The sequence below is a fragment of the Trichomycterus rosablanca genome, chromosome 18, assembly GCF_030014385.1.
Source record: "Trichomycterus rosablanca isolate fTriRos1 chromosome 18, fTriRos1.hap1, whole genome shotgun sequence".
Lineage (NCBI taxonomy): Eukaryota > Metazoa > Chordata > Actinopteri > Siluriformes > Trichomycteridae > Trichomycterus > Trichomycterus rosablanca.
In genome coordinates this window covers 29,237,872-29,251,033 of record NC_086005.1, presented here as the reverse complement: position 1 = coordinate 29,251,033, position 13,162 = coordinate 29,237,872, and the positions used below count along the sequence as shown (strand labels likewise).

General features: G+C 38.4%; 1 protein-coding gene across 1 annotated transcript; it reads right to left on the bottom strand.

The window, feature by feature from the left end:
- Nucleotides 1-8,054: 8,054 nt before the first annotated feature.
- wdr74 (WD repeat domain 74) lies at nt 8,055-12,200 on the bottom strand. The gene is made up of 10 exons (XM_063014006.1): nt 12,084-12,200; nt 11,405-11,511; nt 10,783-10,910; nt 10,267-10,330; nt 9,654-9,797; nt 9,268-9,369; nt 9,024-9,177; nt 8,787-8,929; nt 8,577-8,630; nt 8,055-8,310 (listed from the first exon to the last, which is right to left on the bottom strand). The coding sequence occupies exons 1-10, from the start codon at nt 12,142-12,144 to the stop codon at nt 8,143-8,145; spliced, it is 1,125 nt and encodes a 374-aa protein (XP_062870076.1). The 5' UTR covers nt 12,145-12,200; the 3' UTR covers nt 8,055-8,142.
- Between the last annotated feature and the right edge of the window lie 962 nt (nt 12,201-13,162).

Genomic DNA, 13,162 nt, shown 5'->3' with positions numbered 1-13,162 from the left:
ATCATCCATACATCCATCCATACATTCACTCACCCATCATCCATACATCCATCCATACATTCACTCACCCATCATCCATACATCCATCCATCATCCATACATTCACTCATTCATCCATCCATCCATCATCCATACATCCATCCATACATTCACTCACCCATCATCCATACATTCACTCACCCATCATCCACATACCCATCCATACATTCACTCACCCATCATCCATACATTCACTCACCCATCATCCATACATCCATCCATCCATACATCCATACATACATTCACTCATTCATCCATCCACCCATCATCCATACATCCATCCATCATCCATACATCCATCCATACATTCACTCATTCATCCATCCATCCATCATCCATACATCCATCCATACATTCACTCACCCATCATCCATACATTCACTCACCCATCATCCACATACCCATCCATACATTCACTCACCCATCATCCATACATACATCCATACATTCACTCATTCATCCATCCACCCATCATCCATACATCCATCCATCATCCATACATACATCCATACATTCACTCACCCATCATCCATACATCCATCCATACATTCACTCACCCATCATCCATACATCCATCCATACATTCACTCATTCATCCACATACCCATCCATACATTCACTCACCCATCATCCATACATCCATCCATACATTCACTCATTCATCCACATACCCATCCATACATTCACTCATTCATCCACATACCCATCCATACATTCACTCACCCATCATCCATCCATCCATACATACATTCACTCATTCATCCACATACCCATCCATACATTCACTCACCCATCATCCATACATCCATCCATACATTCACTCATTCATCCACCCATCAACCCACCAACCCATCCACCCACCCTTACATTCACTCATTCATCCACCCATCAACCCATCCACCCACCCTTACAATCACTCATTCATCCACCCATACATGAACGTATACATTTACATTTATCCAAAGCAGTCCTACAGTTACAGTCTGAGCAACTGAGGGTTAAGGGCCCAGCAGCTAGTTCAGTACCTTAACCACTAGGCTATGCCCATACATTCAGCTCTCAGTTCACTCATTAATACCTCACTTCATCCATTTATTTATCCTTTAAAATACAATGACCTCTCTCTCTCTCTCACACACACACACACACACACACACACACACTATTACTGAGCTGTGTTTAAAGAGGAAAGTTTTATTCAGACGGTGAAACTGAAAGTGAAATTGAAATTCCTGTAAATGATCTTCTGTAAATCCCCTCAGTATTAAACACAGAGGCGTTTACTAAAGTGAAAGTGTTTGCTGTGACTGCAGGGATTTATTCAGGGAAAACTGAGTAACTTGAGCTGAAACAAACGTTCAAGTCAGTCCTGAGTAATCTGTGATTTTTTTATTTTATTTTATTTAACCAGGCAAGTCATTAAGAACAGCTTCTTATTTACAATGGTAAAGCCTCGTGAGGAGTGTGCATTCTTACAAACAAAATCACATAAAACATTAAAGCACAAAACAACAATAATCTCAATACAATAACAACAAATAATCAAACTGTCCAGCAACAAGTAAAAAGAGTAAAACGAATGTTAATCTGTCACACAGCAGCTGCATGTATCACTGTAACATCTGTAATGATCAGATCACAGTGACCACACTTTTATCTTTTAACTTCATCATCAGTTTTAATATTTATTGAGGTTTTTTTACACTCAAAACCAGTTTGAATATTGAGGTCCCTTTACTGGAAATGACATGACTTCCATGACTCCCACTCATGTGCTCATCAATGTCCCAGTAATTCCCAGTAAATCCCAGTGATTCAACATCTAACAATCCCTCATACACGAAATTTAGTGCAATTCACCGTGAATATAAAATAACTTAGAAGAAACACTTTAGCATTTTCTCTGCTTAATGACTCTTTTTAAACCAATTAACTAATAATTCAAATAGTTTCTATTGTCTCAGTGGTGCTGTTGACCAGCTGTGTACCTACACAGACATGACTGGCTATCTCTGAGGCTCTGCTGAAGGCTATTCCTGCCTGGAACTCGGTGTTTCCTGTGGAAATCAGACCCCACTGTGACCCTGAGCAGGATACAGCAGATGATAAAAATTAAATGAAAGTAAAAAAAAAAAAAAGTATACATGATAAGTCCAGCTAGAGGGTGGAGGGTTAGTGGTGGTGGTTCTGGTGGTATTAGGGGTATTAGGGGTATTGGGGGTAGGCTGTAGTGTTTAATGCTAATACATGCTATGTCACACAGTAGAATCACATGTTCTCTCTCCGTCCCTGTCCTATAGCAGATATGTAGAAGATCTAATGATTTACAGAGACTCAGGGGACGAAGGTCAGATAGAGAGATGTTCAGTAAAAGATGAGACATTTATCTCTGTAAAACTCACAATAACCACAGCATACATGCTTCATAACAAACAGTACAAACAAGAAACACATCAAATGTTTGGTTTAGTTTATAAGATCTGAAGATATTTGTTTTCCACTCTGGTTCCATTCATGACAGGACAGATAGTTAGTTACAGTTTACCCATAATTCATCAGTCCAACATCAATATCAAACACGCCCAGTTTTGTATCTCTAATTCACCTCACCTACACGTCTTTGTAATATGGGAGGAAAGCCAATCAGACATGGGGAGAACATGTCAAACTCCACACAGAAAAGACCCGGACTGCTCCACCTGGGAATCAAACCCAGGACCTTCTCAGCTGATTTTTTTACTACTGATATGGTTTTGGTCATTTATCAAAGTTATTTCATCCCAATTATAAAAAATTATTTTAAAATAGAGCATCAAAAGAAATGAACAAAAAAATCTGATTGCTGTAACTTTATTAAGAATAGATTTAAGTAAACATGAATACATTAGTTAAAAAGTAATACTTTTGTTGTGATAGAAGGTGGTTTAGGATCATTTAAGTGTAGGTGGGGGCAGAGAGACCCAGTTCTAAACTACCCGAGTATGTTAGCACTGCTGGTTAGCATAGCAGTAAAGTGTGTTTCAAGGTCGTGGCCATTTTACCTTCACCTTTACCATTCACTGCAATCATTAGCATTCTTCATTTATACTGAACGGTAATTCATATTCAATCACCTGAACATGATTTTACATTAAACTGCTTCAAATGAATTAAATATACACTAAACACGACTGATATTTAAACCTGGTTCTGCTCTATCTGTTTTGTAATTCTATTTTTAATTCATCAAGACAGCATCACACCTCGCCAGTACCGATCAGATTCCCAAAGATCAATAAACACAGATCTAAAACACTTTATTATAGCTGACTGGTTTATAAACTGTTAGATTGTGAACACGTCCACTCAGGTTTATTTTTCATCATCAGGTCGGTGCAGAACACAAAACAATTCAGAACTTTTTTACAGATTTTATAAACGAATCCGTCTGTACGCTGCTGCTGCTGCTTATGAACGATGATTGTGTTTTTGTGAGATGAAGTTTCTCATTCATCCATAAACCAGCCTGTCAGATCTAGTCTTAGATTAAGATCTGTTAGTACAGGACACAGAGCCCATGTTGGGGTTTTATTTACTGTTTGTATGCTTTTATACTGTAGTGTGAAATGTTGTATCTGTAAATAAAGCTCCAGCTTCCTGTCTGACGTTCCCACAGTTAATCTTATTCCATTTATCAGGAGGGTGTATGTCTGTTATAGTATTATTTTATATATTATATTATATTTGCATTTTCCAGGAAAAGAAAAACTTGCTATAATATATAAACTCTTTGGGTCCTGTGATGGATTAATGCTGAGCAGTATAATAAAGCAGTAATTAAAAATCTATTTGAACCCTGAAGCTGCTCTACTACAGAATATCTGCTACAGAAATGCAAATAAACGTTACAAATATATTCATGTGCATTTCAGTTAATACTTTAATCCAAACTATATATTTAATACTTTATTTTTTAAAACATCACTGGGATATTTATTACACACACAAACTAAAGTTACTACAAACACAATTCTATTAGTGCTGATCTAAATCTGAGTTAAATAATCTTAATAAACTAGATTAAATGATGCTGACAGTAAATTAGACGAATGGGGTGGTGGCCTACAGAACTGACAGGCAGTCCGACTGAAACACTGGCTGTCAATTCATAGGTCATCATCCAACTGTCCAGTCACACATCTAACCTCAACTGACTGAATAAGCACAAATTTCCACAGATACATTCCAAAATCTTGCTGCTTGTTTGTGAGGTAGATGGTGGGTGAGAGGTTGTGGATGAGGTAGATGATGGGGTGAGGTTGTGGGTAAGGTAGATGATGGGTGAGAAGTTGTGGGTGAGGTAGATAATGGGTGAGAGGTTGTGGGTAAGGTAGATGATGGGTAAGGTAGATGTTTGGGTGAGGTTGTGGGTGAGGTAGATGATGGGTAAGGTAGATGTTTGGGTGAGGTTGTGGGTGAGGTAGATGATGGGTAAGGTAGATGTTTGGGTGAGGTTGTGGGTGAGGTAGATGATGGGTGAGAGGTTGTGGGTGAGGTAGATGATGGGTAAGGTAGATGTTTGGGTGAGGTTGTGGGTGAGGTAGATGATGGGTGAGAGGTTGTGAGTGAGGTAGATGATGGGTGAGAGTCTGTAGGCAACAGCCGCTCCACTGGAACTCATAACAGCTTCCACATGGAGTTGCTGTTACACACAGCCAGCACCAACAGTTACAACACAGCGCCACCATGGGACAGCAGGAGGAAGAGCCCCACAGACCTGTAACACACACACACACACACACACACACCTGAGATTATGAGGTTGATTGCTGCAGTGTAAATATTAATTGTACTTTTGGAGATTGAACCTCAGGTTGCATCACAAACATGAAACATGAGGACGTCTGATCACGAGCCTTCATGAGTCAGTGAAAATACCAGCAACTGCACTAGTGATCAGAGGGACGTTGGTTCAAGCCCTAACACTATCAAGCTGCCTCTTCTGAACCCCTGAGCAAGGTTCTTAACCCTTAAATACTTGTGTTGTATTCAGTCCCAACTGTAAGTTACTTTGGATCAAAGTGTCGACTAAATGCTGTAAATGTAAATGATAGACGACACGGTTCTCCTATTTATTATTTTTATTTAAATGTTTATGCCACCCATCGCTAACAGGTGTATACAATCAATAATATGAAATAAATTATATGCTTCTAACTTTGTGGTAACAGGTTGTGGAAGGGGAATTTTAGTTTCTGTATTAACTGGTTTTGAGTTTGTTGTGGGAAAAAACTGCCAGTGGCCCAACAGAACCTCGACCTCAATCCCATTAAACAAGTTTAAGATGAAATTGAACATCAATTACTATCACTATTATTATATCATTATTACTATAACAACAATTTCCTGCATAGCATGGTGTAATAGTGTGTGTGTGTTTGTGTGTGTGTGTGTGTGTCTGTGTGTGTAGGGTGTGTGTAGGGTGTGACTTTGACCCTGTTACCCCCTTTATGATGCTCTTTATGATTCTACAGCATCTAATCGAGAGGCCAAAGTGCTCTCAGTTCCTGATAACACACCTTTATTACACCTGTACACACACACACACACACACACACACACACACACACACTGAAGAGAAGGGCGTGTCTGCCTAGCCTGATCTTTTTCAAGCTGATCTTTATTCTGCATTAAACACAAATGATTGAAAGATAAAATAAGATCTAAGCTCGATCTTAGTGTGTGTGTTAGATCAGTGCAGGTGTGTTGTTCACTATTATAGCACAGGGTTTAGTACACAATGTACCAGGATCATGAACCCTGGCATGTGGTTTGAGACGGAGCCACGTATCTCTGTATCAGTTCGACTTTGTATGGTTGTAAAAAAAATTTATATCTCCAAAAAAAACAAGACAATAAAGTAATAAAGCAAAGTTCACTCGGTGTGTGTGTGTGTGTGTGTGTGTGTATTTCCAATTTCTTTTCTGAATGAGTATCAGGAAACACACTTCCATCCACAAAGAATCTCAGGTGTTGTTCAGTACTGCGTTTCTACACCGTCTCAATGCTTTCATCATATTTCTGTGATATTTTGCTCTGATTAATGGACGCTGACGTGTTTATTGTTTTACTGAAGTTTATTTTGAATTCCGTGTTTGATTCCAGATCCGAAAAACTATCCAGTAGGTGTTTGTTCTCATACAGGATTCAACACCTTCATATGCAATTATTGATGCAGTCCATCTCTCATACACTGCAATGCATTGTGGGATTTTATTAGCACCAGTTTTTACAGTTCAGACATGAGAACCGGACACTTCCTGAATAGTGCACTAAGTAGTGGACAGGGTGTGGTTTAGGACTAACAGTCACATTTAGTTGGGGTTAAAATTGTTTCATTTCTTTATATTAAAACTTTCTGTGATGTCAAATTAAATATTCATGTAGCAAAATAATTCCATGATGTAACTGCACACCCACCTCAACCCCAACCCCAACCTCAACATCAACCCCAACCTCAACCTCAACCCCAACCTCAACCCTAATCTTAACCTCCGTACTCCACAGCAAACCTTCTTTAGCTTTTTTAAATACACTTTAATACAAGATGACCAATCAAATGTCCCCACAATCCTAAAGTGAATTATGTGCTCAAGGGGGAATTTGGTGAAGACAAATACTGAGGAGTACGGGGGTGGTTTCATTTCAACAGACAATTTCACTACAATCAATAGTACCAACATTACATGATCAAACGTTTGTAAATGATGATAAATACCTGCTTTTGTAACACAACACTGAGGAGTTTTTTGTATGTTCTCCATCTTTTATATTTAAATCACATTAGTTTAAAACTAAAGTGAATTATTACAATTATACCACACACACACACAGTGATGAACTCACCTGTAACTGAAGGCCTGGTTCTCAGCTTGTGGATGAGCAGCAGCAGGAGTGTTGAGTCGAGCGCTGGGTGTGTGAGTGAGCGTGAACTGCAGGTTCATGTAATGTAGAGCTGCAGTGTGTTAATCATTATACACGGCTCGTTAATGTTTAAAACACACACACACACACACACACACACACTGAGACTCTGGACTGTAAGATCAGGATGAATCAGATAATTTCAGTCTAATAAAAATTCCTTCGTCACCTCACAGATCATTATTATCAAACAGCAAATAAAATCTGATTCAATTTAATTGATCAGATTTAAGACGTTAAAATGTGAAAACAATTTTTAATAAATATAAACATTTTAATTCATTCTGAGTGTGAGCGCCGGTTATCTTATCAGAGGGAGCGGCAGGGTGGAGTTTATATGCACAGGGTAATGCTTAACACACACACACGGAATAAACCCTTCAATTATCAACCTAACTCTCACCAAGGTATAACGTTAAGCAACCAATCCACCTACTGCACGTTTTCAGAAAGGAGGAGAAACTAGATTGGAACCGAGGTTTTGGATCTCAGGTTAGAATTGAAACAGAATCAGATCTGAACACAGAAAAAAACAGATCAGATCCAGTTTAAATCAAACTTAACAGATTAAACCTCTTAATTATTTGTAAACCAACCATAAGCTTGTAAACCATCTCGACCTGTTAAGTAAAAATTATTAGTGACGTCTGATTTATTACCAAATCATTTTATTCTAATCACTTTACTGGAGTTTTTTATCCACCACATAAAAATTCAATCAACACCAAAAAGGGTGAAACATCAGGAAAGACGTTTTGAATAAATGAGGTAAGTAAAGCACCAGGAGCACATTAATATAAAATCAGTTCAGTGTAATATATACATATTATTAAATATAATGAGATTATTATTTATAATAAAGATGTTATTATATATGACTGTAAACTGTGAGAGAATTAAACGAGATTTCGTTTCCTCCGGAGTGTCGAGTGTTTTTTATTTAGCTGCTGAACTGTAACGTCTGATCTGATCTGATAAACGTCTCTGATGGTTCAGGTGAATCTCAAGGTTCTCAAGAGGATTTAACCAAAATGAAGGTGAACAAATCCACATGGAGACGAAGAAGAGAGTTTAATGAGCAATAAAAATCATTTATACACACGTACAGCGTGTGCACACACACACACACACACAGCAACATCAGCAATTCTTCTTTTTCTTCTTTTTCTCCTCCGTGTTTCTCTCCGTCTTGTCTTCAGTTCTTCTCTTCCCACTCTTCTCAGTCACCGTTTCCATGGCTCCCCAAACTTCATCCTCATCCTCTGCCTTTAGCTCCTCAACCAGCCCATCCACATCCGATACACAACACTGTAGAGCACACACACACACACACACACACACACACACACACACACACATACACACACACACACACACAGTATATCACAGTGATTAATGGTCGTCCCAATACTGTAGAACAGAAGTAAAATTTTACAGCCTCAGAATGTAAAACTGAATCCTGAACATCAATCACAGATCAAAGTGCACATCAATAAATCAGTAATAATGATGTGTACAGCATCCTCCTCCCAAACCTCCCCCCCCCCCCTCACTCACTCCACCTTATCACTTACCTGTGGGTCTTTACTGGAGAGCAACACACAGTTCAGCCTGGACTTCATATACACCTGTATACACACATACACACACACACACACACACACACACACACACACACACACACACACAGGTTACCTCATTTAAAATTAACTACACTAATGAGCGGGAGAAAGACTGTGTGTGTGTGTGTGTGTGTGTGTGTGTGTGTGTGCGCGTGTGTGTACCTTGTGCAGCAGGGTTCGATCCTGTAGGTTGTGTATTCTGAGGAAGCGGTCAAGGCCACAAGAGGCAACGAGGGGTAACGTCGGGTGGCACTGCAGCCCCCTCACACTGCCCGCTACACCCTTCATACACCCTCGAACCAAACCTACACACAGGAGAGAACATGTTAATCCCACACTCACTGAGTATGTGTGCATTTGCTTTTCTAACAAACCTTGATCATCCATCCAGGTTCTCACCTTTTCGGAGGTCGAGGACGGCAAGCTGGCCGTGAGTGTTTCCCACCACCACGCTGCTCTCATCCGCCGGAACCGACAGAACCGTCAGAGGAACCTCCCCAAACTGAACCTCCATCACCGGCCTCCTCTGAGCTGCAGGGTCGTACACTCGTACCTAACACAGCACCAGAGAAAGGTTCATACACACACACACACACACACACACAGATATACTGTATATACACACACACACACAGCTGCTGACCTGGTGATGACCTGTACAGGTGACGATCTTGTTGGACTGGGTGAGGAATGCCATGTCTCTCACCCACACCGGTACCCTCAGATCCAACCAATCATGAGCTACCTACACACACACACACACGCACGCACACACACACACACACGCACGCATGCACACACACGCACACAAAGAGAGAAAAATTATAATTTCTTGCAGTAAGATTTGATTTTCACATCACTTCCTGTTCACCAAACATTAATAACTAAAGTTACAAAACTATATTTATTTATAAATCAGCAGCTTCACTTCATCTACACATCAAAAATCAGACACAGATGGACCGGAGCGACTGAGTGTGGTTAGGGTTAGTATGGTGAGATACATGACGGGGGTGAAACCTGACTCACGTTTTTGGCAGTAAACACGGGTGTGTCGGGTCTCTGCAGATCCCAAACTTTCAGTGGATTCTCTTTCCCTCCTGTAGCCACCCGGTGGCGCTCTGTCATGTTCTGCCTCATTCTGCACACACCACTTCCTACGGTCACCTCCACCTACACACACACACACACACACACAATCCTGTTAAGCCCTCGGTGCTTTATATAAAGTGCTACAGACTCGTGTCGGTATTAAATTGGACTGTTTTTATTGTATGTGTTTTCATATAATACTCGAAGTTTGAAGTCTACAATTGTTTTAACAGATTTATCATATAAAGCACCATTTTATAATAAAGTAAAGAGAAAATCTTGCATCTGTTTCATTTCCAGTTGCAGCTGCCAGTTTATATTCAATAATAATAAATTAATACAACCATATTAGATCAAATGAATTGTTAAACATTGATCTTGTTATAAACAGTTTTGGTGAGCAGTGAAAAACTGTGAGACTTGAATCCTCACTGCACATTAAGCTTATAACATAATTCAATTCTAATTAAAAATAATAAATAATTTTATTATTGATTTATGAAAACTCTGGATCTGGAGAACAGAATTCGAGCAAAGCAAACAAACTTACAGCATCAGTAGCAGCTTCAGACCAAACCTTCAGCACCCCCGACTCCACACAAGTTATTAATGATCTAAATAAAAATATTAAAGTAAAATAAACAAAGTTCCATAAAAACCCATTATTCATATTAAACAAATGATTCATGTCTTTAAATCCATTCAATACCCCCGTAAATAAACACAGCTAATCTAACACATGCGGCCTCCTTAAGTTACTAAGATAAAAACAAGAATAAATAAATAAAGTGATAAGCTGTGATCCTGGTCCCTGACCATCAGGTACTAACGTTTAACTTGATCATTAAAGCATGATGTGAGTAAATGGCCTGAAACTGCTACACTAACAGAATTCTGCAGCAGATGGATGGATCACTACATTAAAAGTCAGGATGAAGTTTACACTGCTCATTCTGCTGAACTTTAATTCTCTGTGAAGTTGCAAATGCATTTAAATACTCAAGACAAGCTGCTAAACTAAATTGATGTTACACACAGCGTAAGAACAGTGGACACACAAACGTACCTGTCCATGACCGCAATACCGGTGAATCTGCCGTGTGTTGTTGGATCTGCACATTCTCGACTCTCTGTGAAAATTCCTTTCTCTGTGCTGAACGTTTTTACTCTGCCATTAACACTACCGACCAGCACCTACACACACACACACACACAGTTATCGCAACCTGTATACACACACTCACTATCAACCAAAACCTGTCCAACAGACACCTAAAAGCTGCCTGAAGTGACTGTCAAAAGTCCCGGAACTTTTATGGCTCATCAGAATAGTAGGAGATTTTTACACAAGGGGGTGAGTTTGAAAACCACAGTAGCAATAATAATGATCATCAAAATAATAATTCAGTAACAAATGTTAATGTTTTGATGTTTATAATAAAACTAAACAGAGCTTAACAGATCAAAACATCATCAGTGTGTTATTATAACATTATTACATGGGTGTTATAGTATTGCTGTATATGAATACTGATTACTACATTATATTAATGTTATTATACTATTGTATAATTATAATACTAATTATTTTAAACTCATCCCCTTGTTTAATGGACTACAAGAGCATCTAACTGTTCTGATGAAGCATTTCAGCACCTTCAGAATGAAGCTCAGCTTCTGTCTCCTACCTCAGATTCATGTTGATCCCCCCAGGTGAGGGTGCAGATCTCCTCATCTCTACTCAAACAGCTCATCTGACAGAAATTATACACCTGTTTCCTGCTTACACTCACACCTGCACACACACACACACACACACACACACACACACACACACACACACACACACACACACACACTACATTAGTTCACCTGGATTTGGTTATTTTCGATGATCTGCTCACTTTTGATCTGATGGTGATGAGGAAAAAAATGGTTCAGTTTTCTTGTACGATGTTCTGCTTCATTAGAGCCTCAATTCAGCCACTCTGCTCTAAAAGTTCTTCTTAGCTTAGAAGAACCACATTCGTGTAGTTCTGATGTTCCACCACAATGCTGAAGATCTGATCTTCTGTACAGAACTGAAGAGCTCAAACCCACAAGTTTCAGTAGCAATAAACATGAAGAAATTATAAAATTTTAAAAATGTAACTATTTCCTCAAATTGTTTTCTGATTTATAATAAAAACATTGTAATACATGTGAGGAAAACAGTAAAATCATCAGATCTACACTGATGATCTACATCACACTCATCTGATCGCTGCTGTGATCACGTGTTGCTAGCTCTCCAGCTAACGCTGTAAAATTCTCACTTTGTTCTGATGAACACACAGTAATGAATAAGATTAAATACACGGTTCTGACCTTTCAGTATCCCGGTCTCGGTTCCGACCCAAACCGAGCACTGCTGACTCCTGTCCGCCATGCTGATGCTAATGCTAATGCTAACACTACTGCTGCTGCTACTGCCACACGTGTTGTGATCCGCATCACATCCACTCCGGCAACAACACTCACCTACACATCAGTTCCGCCTTCACTTTAGTTCCGCTCTGATTTACAGTGAATGAATGAATGAATGAATGAATGAATGAAGGCTGTTTATCACAAACAATGGAACTCTGATGACTGACTGAACAGATCTGATGGAGTGATGGTGGGATTCTGCACTACAGGGACTCGCAGCTCAGGGTTCTAGTTATCTTGTGTAAATTAGACACTAGTTATGCTAACCAGCAGGTTTAAATGAAAAAAGCATCACGTGACCAAACAGTAACTATGGATCTAAGTATAGATGATTTTATAATTCTATTTAATCATGAGATTTAAATAGTGCCTGTTGGAATTCTCACTCAATTAAGAAAGTTCATCTTAGATCAGACTGGCTTTGGTTTTTCTACATCGCTTACTTGTGCTTTATTACTTTAATAAATGTAAAACAGGGCAGTTTAATCATGAACTAGCAGCTAATAAACTCCTTTATTACTGAAACACAGAAGCCGTAAAATGAATGAAGTAATAATGAATTTTCTCCAGCAGGTGGCGCAGCACACAAGCACTTACATACAAACCAACCTGCAGTAAATCACCTACATTATTATTATTATTATTATTATTACTATTATTTATTATTATTATTATATTATTATTATTATATTAATAATAATTATTATTATTACTATTATTTATTATTATTACTATTATTATTATTATTATGTTATTATTATATTATGTTATATTATATTATATTATATTATATTATATTATATTATATTATATTATATTATATTAATTATATTATTATTATTATTATTATTATATTAACTGTTTCATTGCTTCTCGTTTTATTCTGCAATAATTCCAGCGCTCAGGACTGAAATAATAATAAAAGATAATAAATAATAATAAAAGATAATAAATAATAATAAATAATAATAAAAGGC

Excerpts from the sequence above, each read along its gene's own strand:
- wdr74 (XM_063014006.1), bottom strand. The coding sequence starts at position 12,144 with ATGGCGGACAGGAGTCAGCAGTGCTCGGTTTGGGTCGGAACCGAGACC. Across the intron at positions 9,370-9,653 it reads CCGTGTTTACTGCCAAAAAC|GTAGCTCATGATTGGTTGGA; the intron begins GTGAGTCAGGTT and ends GTGTGTGTGTAG. Across the intron at positions 8,631-8,786 it reads ATCGAACCCTGCTGCACAAG|GTGTATATGAAGTCCAGGCT; the intron begins GTACACACACGC and ends GTGTGTATACAG.